The 22,384-nt window shown below is 36.2% G+C and overlaps 1 protein-coding gene across 1 annotated transcript in view; it reads left to right on the plus strand.

Moving 5' to 3' along the window:
- Window positions 1-22,384, plus strand: part of Naam (Nicotinamide amidase) — a 165,398-nt gene that overhangs the window by 134,593 nt on the left and 8,421 nt on the right. Inside the window, exons 6-8 of the mRNA XM_081753861.1 lie at window positions 395-529; window positions 8,882-9,010; window positions 17,362-17,530. Of these exons, the coding sequence (XP_081609987.1) occupies window positions 395-529; window positions 8,882-9,010; window positions 17,362-17,530 (433 nt within the window). The remainder of the gene's footprint in view (window positions 1-394; window positions 530-8,881; window positions 9,011-17,361; window positions 17,531-22,384) is intronic.

A 22,384-nucleotide genomic window follows, 5' to 3' on the forward strand; every position in this document is an offset into this window, starting at 1 on the left:
TTATATGAGTTTATGCTTTTTTTAACATTCAAGGAGGAGAAAGTTGTTTTTAATATGTTCCCAAGGTTTATAGACATTAAAGAGGAAAAAGTTATTTTTACTCTTTTCTTAAGGCTTCAGCCCAACATCTAAAACAATTAGTGCTCTGTTTGAATTCCGAGGCAGAGAACTTCTGTTTAGAATACCACAAATAGCACATGGCAGGTGTGTCCTGCCTACATATCACCCATCTACTATAAATTCATCTAGAGCGTAAAGTCGTTTTTCTCTCTCTCTCTCTTGAAACGTAGTGTTAGTTTTCAAATGTTTTCTCTTGAATTGTAGTGTCATTTTGTAATTGCATTTCTACATTATTTGAAAGATTTTTTTAATCCATTAAATGAAATCTTTGCAGGTTATTGAGCCGATAAATAGACTGCTAGACAATGTTGATTTCGATGCTGTGTTCTATTCCCTCGACTGGCATCCAGTTGATCATGTGTCTTTCGTCGATAACGTTTCAAAACGTAAAATGCATTCTTCCAGTAATGTAAGTATTTCATTTGTAGTTTATTTTTCACCTTTTAACATTTGAAATAGGTTATGAAATACTAGTAGTGTTTCGTCCGTGCTTCTAACTTTTTTTGTAGCAAGTTCAATAAGTTCATTTCATTTTTAAAACCATATCTTGTACGGGAAATTATTGTTAATAATTGTAATTAAGTCCTCGTTTACTATAGTGATCGCATGGAGTCCTGAAGCTTGGCCTAGATCTACCAATTTCAGCATGCAAGAGAACGTGAGGATGTGTCCTGGTCGTCAACCCCCATCTATCCAATGTCGTTTCTCGCGCTATACGGAGAACTTGTCCCAAGGGTACAGTGTTATTGGATTGCCGCTAAATTTCGTTTTTTTTTTTTTATTTTAGTTATACTATTATTGTCGTTTTATATTTTTGTCTTTAGTATTGTTATCGTTTAATTCGAGTAATGTTTAGTGTTCGTGTTATAGTTCTTTAAGTGCTATTTTTTGTCGCTCGTTCGCCATGTCTTCTAAGTTTAGCAACATTGTTTGTGCACTTCTTTTGTTTTACGTTTTCTGAACTGTGCGTACGGAAGGCAGCTTCACGAATCGTGCCAAATTCTTCCGATGCACCACACGTGAGATAAATCAGTTCCCTGGTGAAGAGTCCAGGCTTCACGGTTCTTGCGGTCACTATAGCTTTCGTACATAATTAAATCGAAATTCTTACTCTACATTGCAGCGCGGGAAAACTCATACTTTGAAAACGAAGGCAGACCTTGGCGCAAGTGGAAGGATGTACCTTTTGTGTGATAAGATTGAATTATTATTATTATTATTATTATTATTTGTCGAAACAAAAAGTACGTATATTATTTTAAAGCTTAAGCTAAAGATAACAAAAATTAAGTGATGGATGGCTCCGGAACGATTCGTTCCAAAAAGCGATTCCTTCAATGGAGTACAAAAGCCAAATTTCTCAAAGGAACCAGATTGACTTCTGCAGAATCAAGCGACTGATTGAGGTGTTGGATGCAAGCAGCTCCAAAGAATGGAATCAGTTGACGCAATGAAATGAGTGGGATCGAACAGACACATAAACTAAAACTACTAACCTTCGCATGAAATGTTAAAGCAAGCAAGGAAAAAACCTTCTGCACATATCTAGAAACATGTAACTCTTGTTTCATTGTTAGGGTGTTCTTGTTTCTTGTAATGTCCAGTTATCTGACCACCTCAATTATTTCATCAGTGAAATGGAATAAGAGTGGCAAATAAGCTTCTAAGGCTTTCTTGTTTTGTGTAATTTTCAACATTGGAAACAAAAAGTTATATGAATAGAAGTGAGGAGGATGGGTCAATGATAAATTTTTCATATACCGCACATTAGAAACGGAGGTACAAATATAGAGTGATCAAATAGTCAGCAGTCAGTAGTCAGTGTAGTCTGCAGAAAGATTGAAAATGTCCGCCACCTACTGGTTCACACATGTGCACCTTTCTGGTCTGTTCCTGAATACGTTCTGGAGCGCTGCACATAAGATGTCCACAATTTGTGGAATGCTAGTCTGCAATTCTTCCACAGCATGCAGATGGATTGTCCAAGCTGCCTTGGTTTCGTAACTCAGACTTCTTATGTTCTCTTTCAGAAGAAAAATTCTTCCCTCCAGTATCTACATCAAGCTGCTATGGTACTGTACTGCATTGCCCTTTCCTCTATTATTATAACCTGTCGCCTGCAAAATACTAATACAGTAAAACCTGTCTTCAACGGAACCTTTATTAAACGGAAAACTGTCTTAAATGGAAATATTTCACGGTCCCATGAATTTTGGAGAACAAAACGTGTAAAAAGTCCCTTCATTAAGCGGAAACTGTGTTACGCGGACAACGGAAAGAAAAATAAACATTTAACGGAAAATTCTGAGTTCCGAACTACAGCGTTTAGAAGGTGTTTAGACATTTTGTGAGACATATACTTTACACTGTCTGCGATAAAATGTTAGTTCTTTTGTTAAATATTTCTGAACAGTGTTTACCTTCCCCAACCACTACTCATATTCACCCCCACAAATTGTCCTTAATCCCCGCGACTTAATCAAAAATCATACGGAATGTCGGAAAGAAGAAAACGAGATAGAGGAAGAAGAGGAATACGATACCGAGTTCGAAGAAGAGTGTAGAATAAATACATATCAAGATGCTCTCAGAAGTTTAAAGGAACTGAAAAATTTGTCTTACGGAAAAATGATTCTGATTCACTTAGTATAATTTCTCAGGCTAAAGTGTATGCGGAAAGTCAAGCAGCAATGTACACAGAAAACCCTGCTTGGCTATTAGAAAAATAAAGAAAACGTGGGCAGAGTATATTTTGTATTCATTTTAATTTTTTTATGTATTTATTCGCAGAAGAAAGAAGTACTGTAATCGAACAATGTACGTAGAGCAGTATATTTTCTCAGTATGCCCCTTTATAAGTTTCTAAGGAAAGGTCTACCTCCACTAAGCGGAAACCTGACTTTAACGGAAATTTTTGCAAGTCCCGCTCGATTCCGCTAAAGACAGGTTTCACTGTACTAATATTACTAATAATAAATGTTGCGCTATGGATTACATGATATTTGATTACACAGCACGCACAAAATATCAATCTTACAGTAGCCTGTATGGAAATTAAAGTGACTACCAAACAGGACAAATATAGCGAAGTGTTTGAAATTGGTTTCAAACTTACTTCACAATAAAAGTTCTTACTATTGACAGAATTTAGCTGCTCTGTAGAAGAAATAATTAATTGCCTTAATACAGAAACATAATAGAACTTTGTTCGAATGTCGTATAGTGTTAGGAAATTTCTTAAATGTATCTTTCTCCAAAGATTCATAAATTAGAAACGGGATAGCGACAAATCTTTAAAAAAAAAAAAAAAACCGGACATGTCAGGGAATTTCGAGTTGCGAAGAAAGAGATTTTGAAAAACATTTAAAAATGAAAATTTTAAGACTATTCAGATATGTTTGCTTGCTTGCATTTTATTTGGCAGCTTCAAACTTAGGAACTTATCTGTGTTTCCCACTAACGATGTGTAATAAGCTTATATACTTCAGGCAGTGGCGGATCCAGGGGGGACCGCTTCCCCCAGAGGAAGAAACTTTTCTTAGTTTTATATATAAATAAAACCCATCCCAGAGTTTGGAGCTCTTAAAAGTAGCTCTAAGTATTACAACCTACCCCCCCAGAAGTCCTTCCTAAATCCGCCACTGACTTCAGGTGTGTGCATTATCTCTTATTTTTCGCTTTTGCAGTGGAATATATTGGTAGATCATCCACAAATTGCAGATGGATCAATGATACAATGGTAAATTCATTTTTGACGCTCGCATAATTCCAACTTTTCCATTATTTTCAATTTTATCGGCTGCGTTAAGTAAAGGTAGCTTATCACATAAATGAAAGGATTTTGGAATACGGTTTCTCGTATTTGAGCTTTTCTGTTTTCGTTGTAGTGTATTTGAATTCGCAAAGAGATTAATTTCAGAAGTGCTCAGAGTTTACGAAAATTCCTATTAGAGTTGCATATCGGTGTATAAACTGGGTCAGGTCAGTAGTCAATTCATAGCCACACTAATTTTATCGGTCTCTTGATCCTTAAATATGGGATACGTCTATAGATATCAAAGTGTGCAAAGATTCTCCTTTGTTCTTATAGTGCAATATTTATTAACTGCTATAAATTTGTAGACACATATTTAATCATTCTCCATCAGTAGTTATACATAAGTCATGATTTATTTATTAATGATGAATCTCACAATAAGTTATAAAAATATTGTTTATTCATATTTTAAAATTATTCTGATATTAAAAGCGATGCAAATTTGCGAGCAATATTTATGATACATGAGTTCAAATATAGTTCTATTTTCTTTCTCTCTCTCTCTCTTCTTTTAGCCAAATCTTTTTATGTTTTCTTAATGCCAATACAAGATGGCTGAAGTTCTATAAACCAAGATTATTTCAGATGAGACGTGTTTAAAAAAAAAGTTTTGAGAGGGGGACATGCCGCCATGGAGACAGCCCTCTCTAAAAATACAGAATGGATTTATGTATTTATCAATTCGCAGTGAAATGAAAGAAAAGAAAACGGGACGGTTAGAATATGCGATTCAATTATCGTAAAGTAGTAATAATTATTTTCAGTATACTGTGAAAAGTAACGAATTTTCATGATCCACAATTCCTGTTTTAATGCTGATATATTCATACTTTACTGTGGGGGGAAAATCGTAAATGGGATCTCCATGTCCATATGTTTCTGTTCTATATCTTTTTTTTTTCCACCAAATTCCTTAGATTTTAGTTAGGAATAATATTTCTGGCCTTTCAGCATCTGTAGCCATTTTAGCCCATCACGTATGAAGGATGTGACGTCCTTCGATGATCATACTACCTAGGGAAGTGGGGAAGGAAGGAAGCGGCCTGGGACCTTTGTTAGGTATCATCCCGGTATTTGCCTGGTATGAATGAGGGGAAACCTCACTCAGGATAGCTGGCTTGAGAAAGATTTTACACCTTTCCGACCAAGTGTCTCCTACGGAACGGAATCAAACCTGGGACCGCTTGCAACAAAGATGAGAGCGTTAACGACTGCGCTATGCGGGACCACTCTGGGTGTTGGAACTAGGGAAGCAAACATTTTTCTCGCTGACTGTTCATTATCGTGTGTTACATTGAATGAAGAAAACTGATCGAAGGAATCGATCATGTTTCACATGTTATGCGCATTTGAAATATTTTCGAATGTTCATACTAACTTAAACACAAATTCAGTGGCGTAGTCGGTAGAACGTTTACCTCTGTCGCCAAAGTTCCTGCATTCAAACCATAGACGCTCAATATAAGTATTGTGGTAAATAAACACCGAGTGAAGGGGTGAGTTTTCGAGGTTCTCCCATTTTCTTCCCCAGTTACATCCATTTCATTCTTACATCAGTAACTGAGCAATTACTAGAGCCCGGATTACCATGCACAAACCAACCCCGAGTTGTGCATGCAAATATGCACGGAAAATATCAAAAATATGCATTAAAATTTTAACATATATACTAAGAAAATAAAATTTCAATTTCTTTCAATACCTTAACGATCTCAGTTGCAATGGACTATGAATGTCTTTCGTAGGTTTTCTTCTGTAAATCCACTGCGTTTATCAGTGAGAAATGTTTTGTAGATCGGAAAGTTCCTTTCTGCATCAGCAGAAGTCACTAGTGCTTGTAAAAAACTGAATGCGAAAGCTTGAATTTACGAAACAGTAAATTTACCTAGGATTGTAAGCAGCTTAACACAATTTGCTTAAAAAAAAAAAAAAAAAAAAAAAAAAAAAAAAAAAAAAAAAAAACTGTGATTCAGTTTACTTTAAATATAACCTACTTTCTTGTGATATACTCTGAAATATGCAAGTATGCAGCAATAAAATTCTGAAATATGCAGTATCCTGCAAAGTTTGCAAAATATGCATGCATATCAAAATTCACTCAAAATATGCACTTAGATGCGCTAACACATGTGTCTCAAATAAATCCTTACAAGTCCGTCGAAAAAAAGAAAAAGTACTTTCATACGTTTCTGCATGTTAATATAAACATGCATTTTGCATTAAATCCGGGCTGTAGTAATTACTATCTTATCTGTAGGACGTTAAACTAATAATTTCGTGTAAAATATAAATATTAAGCAAAGAGCTTTTGTCTGTCAATAACCGTATAATGCCTTCGTGAATTTTGAAATTACGAATTTGCAATGATTGATATCTTTTACCCGTGTAATAATGTTCTGAGACAAGATTTTATTTTTCTCAGGAACAAGTTGCTCAATGATCGCTTTCTGGCGTGAGAATTTAGTTTAATTTCGTGATAGTATTCGTTGCTGGAGAACAGAATTTTGTCAACATCCGAATGTGCAAACCTAATACAGAGAAAGAAAAAGTAACATTACAAGAAATTCCAACTGAATGGTGACGGTATGCCTTAATGATTTAAATGATGCTAATTAATATTCATCAAAATTACTAAATTAAGATATTTTAAATACAGATGGGTAAACGCAATTTTCGAACCGTGACAGAACTTTGGGCTTGTAACAGTGACCTGGGATCGAACTAATGATCTAAATCAAACTTAGCTTTACTCTACCATGACGATATGCCTTAATGGCACTGTCATAAGGATGAAGGTAGAGCTTAAGTATTTAGTGCCATAAAGACACACGTATAATTTTAGTTTATATATATAAATTTTTTTGAGTATGTTTTGTATTTGAGTTTAATAATTTTTGGAAATGTAGTGTGTTTAGTGTAGTGTAGTCAAGTTGTGTATGCAAGGAACATATTTTTCTCTCACTAACCTGTGTTTGATGATGTAGGTGGCTTTCCTCTTAGGAACCTGGAAACTGTTTGTTTTTGTAGGTTGATGAATGAGACTAGACGTGCAGTCCACTGGATTCAGTACTTATCTAGTGCAACAGAGAATTAGGATAGTTGGTAATTGAGAGTGTTATCTTTCATAGAATAGGTTGAGTTTAAAGGTAGCGTTTCACAATGAGTTAGTATTCTAGAACTGGATGACCGTTGGCTAGATAATTTAGATACGTCGGAGTGCAAGATTTAAGCGATATTATAATCTTGATTTTCTCTTGTGGAAATTCAAATCTAGAAACAGTATTTTCAGTCAGCAGATAATTTAAAAGAAAAAAACTTTAGTAGCATGCAAACTTGTGCACGATTCAGTAGCTTGTGATGGTCTTGAGAAACTGTCCATAAGGAAACCCATAATTCATTATGCACGAAATGCTCGTACTCGGTTTGCAGATGCAACAAAGCAACAATGAAGGAAAAAGAAACAAAGACAAGCTAAAGATAGGAAAATAAAGATAATTCTGGACGAGCCTAAAGCTAAGAAGATTAAAGTAATGAAAGATGTGCGCAAATATTAATGAGGAAATAAAGCGTTTGAAGAAGTGAAATGAATTAACGTAATAATATAAATTTTCCCCCCTACATATATATCGTTAATATAGAACAGGCACTTTTATGTACATACCTCCACTCATTTTTGATGGAATATCTCACTTTGATATCTTTTCTTTCATAATATGACGATACTTTCATTACATGAGTAAAGTTTCAGAAAAGATGTTCAATTTCTTACTTTGTGCACGAATTTTTATTAGGTCAGTTTTCTGTAATAAAATACGTTGTATTTGCTTTTATATTATTCATTATTCTAGTTGATTAGGGGAAAATATATTACTTAAAAATGCATCATTGTTGTTATATTTTCTTGGTCGTGTTTTTCCATCAACATGGGAAAGTCTGTGTGGGTAATTATATATCTTTTTTTGTTTTGTTTTGTTTTGGAAAACTAAAAATTCAGAGAATTCTTTGTAGCCGCTGTGTGAAAGATTCGAACATTATTGAAGAAAATTAAATGTTGGTGTCAGAAAGCAAATAAAGGGTTACAGTAGGCTCTCTTTGATCCAGCAGATATTAGACAAAGTTAAGACTCATTGTAGGAAGTTTATCTTGAAAGACACAGACATAGTGAGCGGAAAGTTTAGGAAACGTATTGTGTTCGACACTCAAAGACCTTCAGTGACTTGTTTCCTCCATACACAGGACCGGATTAAGAACCTCAGAGTCCCTAAGCACTTAAAAGATTTTGGTGTCCTCATATATATGTAATTCAAAATATAAACAGTAATAAACCATTAAATAAAATTTTATTTTTCCAAATCAAACAAAACTCACAGTAAGATGAAAAATAATATTTGTTTCTCTATACGTCCACTTTATTTATATTAGACATTTTTTAATTGCAAAGTCTTTGATCAGATCCTCAATTACTACTGTCAAGCAGTATCTTCTATCGTTTCTTACACCATCTATTGAAAGCAGTGATGTATTGCTGAAACTGTAACACAGATTAATAATTATGAGTGTTTGCTTTGGTCAAATTTATTCAAGTTATAAAAGCTCAAAAATATTAACAGAGTTATTATATAAATTTGTTCAGCTCAGAAATATCTTTTATATAGAAATATTGTCTGTTGCGTTTGCTTATGTGAGCCATTATTTTGTATACAGTATTGAAAGAAGAAGAAAAAGAATACAATTGGTGTATGACTGGTTTGGTGCCTGAAAAGCGAGGATAAAACTTCTTGAATCTCAAGATCTATCATCTTTAAAATGTTAATCAGACCGGGAGGATTCAACTCCTTGAATCGCAAAATCATTGTCCCTAGAATGGAACGTTCCTTTAGTAGTTTAATAAGAAACTATGCACATTGATATTTACTGTATATTAATTGATATGACTACTTGCAGGTCACAGCAGAAGAAGCGAAGACCTATGATACTGTTGTGTTTGAAGGTCCTCCAGTTACTGTACAAAAACTGTGGCCGCGGCACTGTGTACAAGGAACGTGGGGTGCTGAATTACATAAGGACTTAAAGGTAAGGGTTGAGTAGGTAATCCATTGGAGTCAAATATAAATGCCTGCTGTAAGCATAGAAATTAGAATTAAATGTTACAAGATAGTCTTCACTGCATGAACATTATAAAAAATTCATTAAAAATAAATAAATAAATAAATAAATGAAGTGTAAGGGAAAATCTACTACTTTCGTTTATATTGTAATGCCCCAACCATGTGACACTAATAAACAAACAAGCAGAATATACTCTACCAGCTCTCAAGTAGAAAGATGATGTCATCTACAACAGCACCAGAACCGAGATTTAACGAGAGACCTCGAAGATACGATATAAAAGGAGCAACGAACATCTCAGCGTCAGTCTGCTTTGGTCAGCTGCTTCGGGCCGTGAAGTATTCCTATCAATTAACTTGCTCTGATCGGCTGCACTGGGCCGTGGAGTATCTTCTTGGCTGCGTTGGACTAAGAACATACTATCCAACTGCATTGGGCTGGAGCCGCCTTAATTAACCTGCTCTGGTCGACTCTACTAGGCAGTAGAGCCTCCCTTAAAAAAGATTTAAAAAAGCAGATCCACATCTTAGAGGACAGGAATAAGAGACACTACAGCGTATCCGGACGCTCTTATTGTTAAACGATATTGTACTTAATGGTTTTTATAATAAAAGGTAAAGGGATAAAAACCCAAGATCTCGCGTACATTAACTCTATCAATCCGAACAATAGGAGAAACATTACAATATTGAACGACTACACTTCGCGAGTTGTGGTCGTCATATGATTTATACATTCAAATATCTCGCGCGACCCAGCTCATATGATTCTAACGGATTAAGTGCTATGGACAGTACAAACGACTTCAACGTCACATTGCATCACCATGGCTTAGTATTCTTTATAGCACGAGGAGTGTCTAATATAGAATTAACGTAACGTGGGACTGTAAAATTTTGCAACGTTGTACTTAATTTAATATGGCTTGCTTTAAAAGGGTAGAGCTGAAATTGGCATGATTAAGTGTATAAAAATGAGACGCATTGTTAAATACGATGTTAGATATTTTATATGTAAAACCAAAAACACGTATTATTTCTCAGTTAAAATTAGCAATTGTTTATTTATTAAAAATAAATACGAATATAATCAGATTAGATAGATTATGAATATAATTAGATTTTTTTTTAAATCCCTGAGGCTTCGCCACTGGCTATTATATAATTTACATGACAATTAATATTCTCTGAAGCTTGTATAGTGTTACTATTCACATACATATGCTCATCCATGAAATACTTATCACATCCAGGAAAATGCATAACAGTGATCCTGTAATTGCATTAGTGTCATTAATTAAAGAATTGAAACCCGATATATGTAAAGAAAATTTACGTTTATCGAAAGAGCATAAAGAAAACATTAAAGATATTACACTAGTGATTTTCAAACTTTTTAGAATCGTGGCACAACTTTTTCTTAGTCTGATCTTGTAGCACAGACAGTAAGGAAGTAGTCATTCATCACATGAATCATGTTTTCGTACATTACATGGTGCAGAGAGAACGGAAAGCAGATGTCGTCCGCAACATATCCGTGAGCGTGAAAGGTAGGGGGTTGCTGAAAGTATGATATAATCGGACATAATGAAAAATAAAAGATCGCCATTGCTCATCTTCAACGCAGGATCCGATATTGGAGAACGATATTCTACCGAGATCCTAAAAGGATATGTTCATCTTTTCCTTTGTGCAATGGGTCCTGATTGTGTTTTTCGTACATCATAACGCGGACCCCCAAAGAATTGCCGAAGTTATAGAGATACAAGAGAGTGAAGACATCAACTGTATGGATTGGATAGGATATTCCCTAAAACTTAATCCCATCGAATGTGCTTGGAATGCTCTCGGAAGATGAGCTGCAGAGAGGAATCCATCATCACAGACCCTCAAGGCTTTCAAAACTGCCCTAAGAAAAGATGAGACGAACTACTCTAGACTCTGCTGAACACTTTTATCGACAACATGCCAAACAGATGCGTTATTGAAATGATCAGAACTCTTTGCGATCATGGCAACTTGGATTTCATGTCCTCCCTCCATATTCATTGCATTTTTTTAAAAAAAATATTTATTTATTACGTCTTATTTCTTTGTATGGCGGGGAATCTGGTCTATTTTTACTCTGCTTGAATTAGTATCTGTACTTATATATTAGTCTCTTTATGTACTTTGATCATGTCTCCAAAAGTTAATCGTCAGTACATTTATTCGCTACCAATTGTCAAGCAATGTTATGCTGTGTGATGTTTCAAATTCCTAACTTCTTAAGACTTCTTATTTTATTTTAGGTAAGGTATTTTCTGTAGTCCTGTCATAACAAATTCTACTTCAATCTTCATATTAGTCCATAACATTCTAGCACATATAAAATTGGTCTTTCAATAAAATTAGAATGCAATAAGTTAAAATATAATCTAATAAAATTTCTCTAACATTCTGTTCACAACGGTGAATATGACAGATGCTAGGATAAAGAAGGGAAAATTTGGTTAAATTAAAAGGCATAATGTTGACTTAAAATCTAATATTTCATGACATATCATCATTTATATATGTATACTATGCACAGGAAACACATTTAAGTATATCCAGTAGGAAATCACGGATCGCATCCAAAGTTCACAACACTAAAAGGTGGTGGTAGGTAGTAGTGATCTCAATAAGGCGTTCAAGGAACATCCGATATGTTACACAAAGTGTTCAAAACTTAAAATTTCCATTTTAATAGCACTTGTAACTACCCCAAATAGCCACATAGGCAGCTGTTCGGGCAGGTAATAGGTCGTATAGATTGGAGTATAGTATACCACGTTTGCAGTAATTCTTGGTGCAACTGGTCTGCGGTCTACAGAGCCAGAATAGCAGTCAGACGCCGCCTCACCGTGTTCCACATATGCTCGATACGGCTTACGTCTGGAGACGTAGCAGGCCATAGTAGAGGTAGTATTCCAAGTAAAGAACATTGGATTGTTGTAGCACTATGGGGAAGCATTTTATCGTGCTGGAAGACTAGATTCAGAGGGCTAGATTCACAACGTCACGAATTACGATACACTAGTCATACTCTCAAGAATAAAGAACAGAGACGAGCGAGATGTGTAACTTATTGCTCGACCTAGTGGCGTATTTAGGGGGTGGCTATCGGGCTCAATCCCCCTCCCCCCGAAAGAAATTTGTTATATGGAGAACTTCATTAAAATTTGTCGGCATCCAAAAGGAAAAATATAAGTGATTATTTACGTGTTGTGCATAGACCCCCGAAACAAAATCCTAAATACACCACTGCTCGACCCCTTTCCCTCCCAACAGAATGGCAGATGTGAGAGTCCTGTATAATGATTGTGAACAAACACTACTTTCCCGCTCACCTGAACGTCTACGGATGGACACGGTCGTTACTGTGTGTTTGACAGAAACGATACTCGTCGCTAAAGACTTCTTCACTGCATTGTTCTCACCACTTCAATCTGTACAAATACATATTACGCAATCTGTACAAAGACATATTACGCAATGAGCTGGTGTCAGAGATAAGTGTGCGAGAGGAACGCGAGAAACTAGTCCTGTTTCCAACAATCTTTTGTTAATTGTTCATGCGTTCATATGGTGTCCACAGTGACTCTGATTGCACTTATCCCCATCCTGTCAGGTAGAACGGTTCTAACAATATTGCTGTCCATGTGTTCTCTAGTGCGTTGCGGAGATACGGTTGCTGTGGGAACCCTACGCCTCCTATCATGTACACCGGGCTTTCTCGACCTATTTCATATCACAGACTCCTTTTTATCTCATTTTCTTGCCAGTGATCTCCGTAAGGAATTTCTCTTTAAGTAATAAGCTTTTTTATTATTGCTGGTAATCGCTTGTGAAGCCTAGTGACATCACACCAGGGTTAAATTTTCACACTAGCCTCATTTTCAATTGTATATCGATACTAGCAGCGTTCACCCCGCTTCGCTGCGGTCACCCCGGAACGCAATAAACTTTGTTACTTAGATAATTTTTACTTTTTCGCTTTCAAGTGATATGATAAAAACCATAGAAGATTGCAGTAAATGTTAACATTATATCGCCTGTCATTTATGTTAACCCGCCCCGCTTCGCTGCGGTCACCCCCGAACGCAATAAACTTTGTTACTTAGATAATTTTTACTTTTTCGCTTTCAAGTGATATGATAAAAACCATTATAACGCCTGTCATGTATGTTAACCCGCCGAGTGACACGGTCATGCGGGTTGCATATAAATACGTTTATTTTTATACCTATGATGAACTAACAAAGGATTTGTACGTAATGGACACCTGAATGGTCAATTATCTCAAGACACTGGTAATTGAAAATTAAAGTGATATGATAAAAACCATCTAGGGTCCAAATCCTAATAACCCCCCAAAAATAAAAGAAATTGGTTCAGCCGTATTAGCGTGATGAGCGGACAAAGGATTTGTACGTTCTCTTTTATATATATAGATGCAGTTTTTAAACGATTCTTGCTATATTTAAAATTCTGTTATACGTATGGAAATAAATATATATCTATCAAAATAAGAAATTTAAAATATCTTAATAATCGCTAGTAGATCCTATTACATTTATCTTTTTCACATCCCTTCGTGATTCCCCTAGGAGTCTCAACACCTGGGTAAAGAAACCTGAATGTACCACTGCTGTAGCGAGTGAAAATTCTGTGAAATAACTGTCCGGCTTCTTGGATCTGCACTATACACGACTCCGCTCGAAGAAAGTTATTTGTACAATATACATTCGGTAGCTCCGATTTGACATTGTAGACACAGACTATCACCGGTTGTTTTGGGATTCGTGAGCATGGGGTCCCCTTATATTTATACAGAATGAAATTCGATTACAGTTTCACACCGTCTTATATATATGACAATACCTTTACCAAATGAAGTGATTAATATACAATTTATTGCAAAAACAAAGCAAGTGCAAAACCAGACCTATTTTTGCGTAAGTGCGTAACCGATTTTTGTTCACATTGAATTCAAGAATTTTAAAATTTTCTGATTTTCCATGGATCCACTAGTAGTTTATGTAATAAAATTTGCTTGTGGATTTCTTTTCTAGTAGATAATGTATTCTACATTTCTTCTAGCAGTTTTACACTGACCTATCAGAACTTTATGATCTCCTGCCTAATTCACCTTTGGATCTGAGCAGTGCTGTTTGACATAGAAGGAATGAGACCTTGGTACGTGCCCGGAGGCATGGCACACTACATCTGCCCACACAAGTTAAATAAATCATGTAAATTCCTCAGAGAGGGTCGATGAACTTAAATGTGACGTACAACGACATCCAAAATATGTTAAATTGAGTTAAGATAGGGTGAGTTTGGGAGCCATTGGAGCAATTGAAATTGGTAGTGCCCTTTTCTTCCGCCGTTCTGGTACGGCGCAGGCAATCTTAAAATAAGTGTTATTATCATACGATCAGCTAAAAATCTGTCGATATCTGCTTGGTTAACATTAAAGCATCGGACTTCCGAGTGCTGGTACGTTGCTAACCTAGGACAGGCCAACAAGAAGAGAAATAAGACATAGGAATTTTGTGAAGCAAATCAGGAATAAATACGCAATACGTTCCATAAGATGACAATGGAAATCGAATACAGGTATAGAATATTGACCTGCTTTTATTATCATTAATGTATATAATACACAAACAGTTGTCCTCTCATCGCCTCGGGTACAGTCAAGACGTTATACCAATACGATTATATGTAAACATTCATACATGCCTCCAAATTTATCCCCATTAACATCTAGGTTACTTAATAGCATTCCTGTTTTAGATCTGACTCATCCCAATGCACATAATTAATATTTATTCATTGTACATCACCAATTAATTCTTTATATTGTCGCGTTTTCATCATATATACTATATTTATATATATATATATATATATATATATATATATATCAATAAACATTTATATTATATTTATACTAACAGCAGAAGGATGATCATTTAATTACAGGAAGCAAACTGAATCATTTGAGATGGCAAACACATACATTTAAAAAAACCTATTAAACAAGTAGATATGTTCTTTAGTGTGTACAGGCATCTATTGGCTTCTTTGTGATGAGCTTAGTAATATGCCTTATTCTTTCTGATGCGAAAGATGTTATTTATAAAATGAGAAAAGATAATCCAGTACTGAATCCTCATGGATTCCAGACTATTGGAACTAGTACAGCATATTTATGTGTTCTTTCTTCCTGAACGACATTACTATATATACACAGTTATTTCTATTTTAATCACTAATTGCAAAACAAAAGCAGAAAATCTCAATTTAATAGAAGAAAAAGAAGACACTCGGCCATAATTTCTCTGCCATTAGCCAACGTTGGCGCAGATTGATTTTAACCCAATGTTACTCGTACCTTATACAACAAAATGACGGAAATAATGGCATAAATGCAATACTAACAACAACTAAAACTTTTGATGTTGGTAAAGATAAACAATAAGGGAGCACAAGAAGAAAAATAATCGTATTCTGTAATGGAGATCAAACGGGCCCATTACAAATTCACTACTGTGCTTCTCGAATATTGGTCTTGCGATAAGAAGCGTTGTTCTGCTGAAATATGCCATTCCTGGTTGGAAATATAACAACCATGAATAGTGTACGTCATCAGCAATGATCTACCGATAGCTATGAGCCGTTATTGTGGCCTCACCGCCCCCATAGGTGACCATATGAAGGTTCCTCAAATAATAATGGAGCCAGCACCGGCCAGTCGTCATCCTACTGTGCATGTCTCGAGCAGCTGTTTCTCGTGGAAGACCATGGATTCTGACCTGGCCATTGTTGTGATGAAGGCCAATATTGTGATTCATCGAACCATACAACGTTTTGTCATTACTCTGGTGTCCAGTGACTATGGATATGTATCCATTTCAGTGGTTATCGATGATACCATGCAGTTAACATTGATATACATGTGGGACGTGGCTGAGACGCCCATGTCTAACAATGTACGGTGAACTCTGTGCTCACTTGTGCTTTGTTCACTGTGAAAGTCTGCTGTTAATTGTGCAACAGTTTGCGCCCTATCGTGTTGTACCAACCTCGACACTCTACGACGTTCAACATTAAAGTTATTAATGAGGTGTGGTCGTCACATGTCTTGCGGTTTGCTGCTATTTTCACCGTCCTTTCCCAGCCTTTGGAAGACCCTAACAACAACAGCTCGCGAACACCCGAGAAGTCGCGCTGGTCCCGAGATCCTCGTTCCCAGCCGTCTGGACATCACAATCTGGCCCGTGTCAAACTGTGATATATCGTCGCTCTCTCGCATTCTACGCCCAAACTTCACATTGGCTGATCGAATGAGAGATCTGATATCGTCTTGCGAGTGGTTCTGCTGTATCCCATGCCCCTCGCGTCGGCTCAATGACTTTGTTCAAAAAGTAGTGAGTGGGTATGATGTTTTGGCTGGTCAGTGTGTATGTAGCATCTGTATTCTTATATGATGACGATGTATATGTTTAATAATACAATATGATTAACATTAAGAACTTTTTAATTGTAATTTGTGAATACAACACTAGTAAAATGGATTCTTCTAACGAAACTATTAATGCCTCTGTATTGTTAATTTCTTTTGGATTTGTTATGATAAGAGGTATTACATTCAATACTTTAATATGTCGTCCGAAAGACGACAACTAATTTATGATCACTAATTTCTGTCCTGCTTTCCAAAATATTACCACCCATGTTATACTCAAAGCAGAAGAAATTTACGTTTCTTTTTGAGGTGCCGATGTCGTAAGGTTTATTTAATTTTCCTCTTTTTCTACTGAAATGTTTGTGTATGTTAAATGACACCAAAGTTAACAGATTAGTTTACAAAAGAAGCCTGTGAGAGTAATATGATTTGAATCTATCAATCCAAAATAACATTTCTGCACATATTGACATTTCCGCTTCTGCCTTCATGTTAGCCTGGCGTTCATGAAACCAGAGGTATGATCGTACCATTGTACCCCTCCCGGAGTCGCTAATGCAACATACAATGGATTCAGAATTACACTCGTCATATTGTCCGACGCCCTTTAAACTAAGAGAGCATACACTGGACAGACACTACGATTAGCATGCTGTCTACAGACACATACATTCTGTGATGTGAAGTGCATTCGAATCAAATTATGTATACGGGGAACGATGTTTTTAGATACGTTTCCATTGCTTTAAGCCAAGGATAAAAAGCTAAGAAAAACTTCGGCTAGGAGACATCTAAATAAATTATTTTGCTCGTTTCAGATTGCAGAGAATTCAGTGTTTATTCATAAAGGAACAAACTCTAATGTGGATTCGTATTCAGTTTTCTGGGACAATCACAAATTATCACAGACGACGTTCGATTCTCTTCTACAAGAGAAGAAAGTCACTGACCTTTATGTGTGTGGAGTAGCGTATGATGTATGCGTAGGTAAGTGAAATTTCTTTCGATTAGATAATAAGAGTAGTTAAGTAGTATCATGTACCCAAGACATCGGAGGGATATTACTTGACCATGCAAATAAATTTCTGTGTAATGAAATCTCAATTACTAGAGACCGGATGTTAGGACATTTTAAAACATTAAAAAATTAGTAATCAGATAGACACTTATAATTCAAAAAATGGGCATGTTGTTGGTATATTTTGACTCTCACATTATAAGAAGCAGGAGGGAAAAAGCAGTCGTATCACGTAATCTTCAGTTGTGAGCCAAGATAACAAATATTGATAGACGAGTGCAACAGGAACTAAGGTAATCCCACACAAAACACATAACACATTCACAGTTATCAATTGCTTCATTTTATTAACTTTTTTTCTTTATAGAGTTACACAGTCATTTCTTGTACTAGCCATGAGTTATATATATATATCTGTGTATAATTACTTTATTTCGATTATTCGTTCGAAACTTAGTTTACATCGATATGATTTAGTCTTGGGTTCATTCTTCTGTCTATTCTGTTCTTAAGACATGAGCCTAAGAACTGTACCAACAGGCACCAAAAATACTCGAAATAACGAAGGTAAATATCTAATAAAATTAAGCCATGAGTAGTGTTCAAATAATCTAGAAACACCTAATTGTCAACCTCGCATGACATGGGAGTACACCCGGGCGTACGATATCTACATTGCCTTATATTTCGGGTCCCAGCAACAATAGGGGTATCCGTTTTGGTGCGATTCAATATAGTGTTGATACCTTCCTTTGACATATGAAAACTTTTTGTTTGCTCATAATTGTAGTCAAATATATAATGCTAGAAAGAGCACAAATGCAGCCTTCTGAAACTACCTTAATCTCCGGAGCCAACTACCCGCAATAAGTCCTCGAGCATATTCACGTGTGTTAATGTCTAGCAATAAATTCGTTTCTATAAACGTGAAACGATCTTCTGTATTCGTGATATTACTATTTATTGTGATAAGTGCAATATATGATTTAAATAAATTATAATTATTGATTAATAATGAACATATTTTGATTACAAATGTAATTTCTGCAATTATTTTATAACTGGTTCCCAACCTTGTATACTAAGTGCCCCCCTTCGGAAACCGTGAATACTTCACGCCTCCTTGAAGCTCCTTGTGGCTATATGGTGAGTGAACGCTGCGATTCACGGTGGGAGCTCATGTTGTTCGAATCCCACGTTCAGCTGTAAGACATAGCATCGCTGCTGATTGGGGCGCTAAATTATAATCCAACCAATTTATGTCCACTCCTCCTATCATGATAAAGACTAAAATGTTACGTACATAGTATCTGAACTTTAAGAGTTAAATTGTAAATTGTCAATACAAGTGGTTCTTTATTCATAGTTTCAAGTATATTTCTGTGAGTAGTTGCGTCCCCTTGCTCGCTCTTCAACCCTCCCCCAGGTTGGGAAACATTGCTATAATTTGCTACGCTTCAGAAACAAGTTAAAATAATTTTTTACTGTTAAGATACTTAAAATTCTAAACTTCTCTCTTTTGACGTGGGAAGCGCTGGAAACAGTTTTATCCTGTGTTTTGAATTATTCAAATTTAAGCCCCTATATATATATATATATTTATTCATTTTGTTTAAATAAAATATTACAAAAAAAGTTCAAAATTAATAAATCTTCCTCAAACGAATATGGATCTGATATCACTTCTTCTGATTAAAGAAAAAAGTAAACACTAATTTTCTGTTCAATCATTTAAAGCGTTAAGCATTTTAAAACGTGTTATTGATAAATTAAGTATTCGAAACTGAAGAACAATGAGTTCGAGTCTAATGGTCGACATTTCACGACAGGTGAATTTTACCTACACAAATACAAGGTAACCAAAAAAGTTCTTGCTGCTTTAGAGCAGTGAAAAATAAAGAACAATACAGTGGACGGTACGTATCTTTAAGTTTCGAAGTAACCTCTATCAGCATCCAACACCTTTTGCCAACATTCTTGCAGCTGTACAATATCCTGGTGATAAACCTCGGCGGTCGGGGATGCAAGAAGTCCCCAAGTGCGTTCCGTAGGTCTCCCTCATTTGCGAAGGATCTCCCACGAAAGTGGTTTCGAGGAAATGAAAGAGGTGGTAATCTGTTGGCCCATGGTCCGGTGAATATGGTGCATGCTACAGTGTCTCCCAGCCAAGTTGCTGAAGGGTCTCCCAGGTCCTCTTTGTCACATATGGCTTGACATTGTCATGCAAGAACAGCACATCCTTACGATTCACCAATGCCAACTCCTTCCACCGCAATGCACGGTGTACCCTTTGCAACTGTCGAGAGTAGAGGTCAGCAAAGACGGTCTGACCAGGTGGAAGGAGCTCGTAATTCACCACTTGCCGACAATTCCACCATACAGAGAGCATAACCTTTCGTGGGCGCAGAAATGGTCTTCAGATGTGAGTAACAGGATCAGTCTGTTTCAGCGGAAACATGGAACCTTTTAGCAAGTTCATCAGACGTTAGAGCATTGTCCTTGATGGCTGCTTTGAGGGTCTCGTCATCCAACCATAGGTGTCCAAACTCGCAAGCCCGACGCTCGTGAGCTCGGCACTCGCGCTCAACCGGGCTCAAAAATTGAGCGCGAGCCCAATCCCCAATGAAATAAGTAAGCGCGAGCCCAAGTGAGTGCGAAACCAGTTGAGAGAAACGAGCGCGAAAAAAATCGAGAGAAGTGAGTGCGAGCCCGAGTGAGCATGAGCCCAGTTAACAGAAGTGATAGTGATCCAGAGTGAGTGCGAGCCCAGTTTAGAGAAATGAGCGCGAGCCCAATTGAGTGAAGTGATCGCGAGCCCGAGTGAGTGCGAGCCCAGTTGGGAGAAATGATCGAGAGCTCAAGTGAGCCCGAGTCCAATTGAGATAAGTGATCGTGAGCCCGAGTGAGCGCGAGCCCAGTTGAAAGAAGTGATCGCGAGCCCGAGTGAGTACATGCCCAGTTGAAAGAAGTAAGTGCGTGCCTGAGTAAACGAAAGCCCAATTGAGAGGAATGAGCGCGAACCCTAGTGAGTGCAAGCTCAGTTGAGAGAAGTGAACCTGTGCCCAAGCGAGCGTGAGTTCAATTGAGTGCGAGCCCGCGCTCACTTCGCACTCACGTGGACTCATTTGCTTCAGAGTCTAAAAGATAGGAAACGCATTCCATGTGCAGAATTGAAAAGGAAAGATTGAAACAAGTTTACAAAAAGAAAAAGCACATTCTTGAGGTCTGAGCTGTCATTTTATTGTCCAAAGGACTTCAAACACCTTTCGATAGAAAACAGACTTTTTCATGGTTATCATGAGGAGATGGTGTTTGTTTGAAGCAGGTATTTGTTTTTGTTGTTTTAGGAACAACTTCCATGACCAAAGCTTTTTCTTTATTATTATTAAGATCATAGAGTAAGGAAACTGCTTGACCTTGCAAAGCAGGAAATTTATATACTAGCAACTAATGAAGATGTGCATTCATAGAAAAGTCGAGCGAAATATGTATTATTTAATCGTAGCTTCTTTAAACCCCAATAAACAAGAGTAGCTCTTGAGAATATTGAATACCTGCACCATCACAGGTTTTCAGCTCATTAATTTATATGAGGAAACATTTTATTTATTTTTTTTTTGAAATAAACAAGAATTTTAGCTAGTTAATTTTACTGACTTCTTGATATGGTGGTACGTCTTGAATTTTATTTTCTTAATTATGTTATAAGTAAACCAACATATGGATAACTTCCGCATATGTCTTTTGGTTGGAACACATACAGAAAATATGTTGTTAATCATTTGATAGAAGTTTGTTAACACATACAGAAAATATGTTGTTAATCATTTGAAAGAAGTTTGTTAATGCAGTATTTACATCATTCGATTGCGAAAGGCAATCCCAGTTTACTTTAGGGAGTTCTATGCACATCTTTTGAAAATCTGCTTTTCTAAAATTAAAACCGGATTCGTTATCTTATTTCTTATTTCTGCGGGTGTTTAAATGGGAAAGAGATAATTAAAGCTGGGTGATGCCTGTCTTCATTAGTAACAAGAGAACACTCTTATTACAGAAACGTCATTAAGATTTGAGAGTACTAAGTCTAATGTTCGACCATTACTATTTTGAATGTCATTATGGGACATAAGTCATACAGGGACATGAAGTTATTCAAGTCTTTACATTTATTTGTTGAAAGTAGGTCAAATTAGAACATGTAATTTGATTTATATTAAAGTCCCTATGCAAAGAACGGTGCTTCCTATTGGAACGTTATTCTCAATAATTCATAAAACAATTCATATGTCGTTACAGTTGTTTTCGGAGGAATGTATACTGCACAAATAAACATCTTTAGTGAGTAACTGGAAAGCTTGACAATTATACATTCAAAACTTAGATCACAAGAATTTATATAGGATACATTGTAATATTGATGTACTGCTATTATAACAACATTTCCCTTAACAATTATTTGATAGTTCAAGATTTCTGTCTTAACGAAAAACTTGGTATCTTTTATCAAAGAATTACCCATCAATGGACAGTGTTAAAAAAAATAAAAACAAAAAAACGGTGATTGTGATTACATTATAATTATTTGATAGGGCTTTGAACCATAAGCCAAAAGTATTTTGATAAAAGGCTAAAAACAGTTTACAAATATGGGTTTAAGCATGGTACATAGCTATTATCTACAGAGCATGAGAATGAATGAGCCTCGGGGCTTGGCAATACAATAAAACTTGAAGGTGAAGGTCTGCTTTTAACACACCTGGATTTACTGATTTTGTTGTACTTATTAATTGATGCAGTTCCTGAGCATAAAATTCTCATCGATT

This window comes from Thermobia domestica, chromosome 3, assembly GCF_964235325.1.
Source record: "Thermobia domestica chromosome 3, izTheDome1.hap1.1, whole genome shotgun sequence".
NCBI classification, from domain to species: Eukaryota; Metazoa; Arthropoda; class Insecta; order Zygentoma; family Lepismatidae; genus Thermobia; species Thermobia domestica.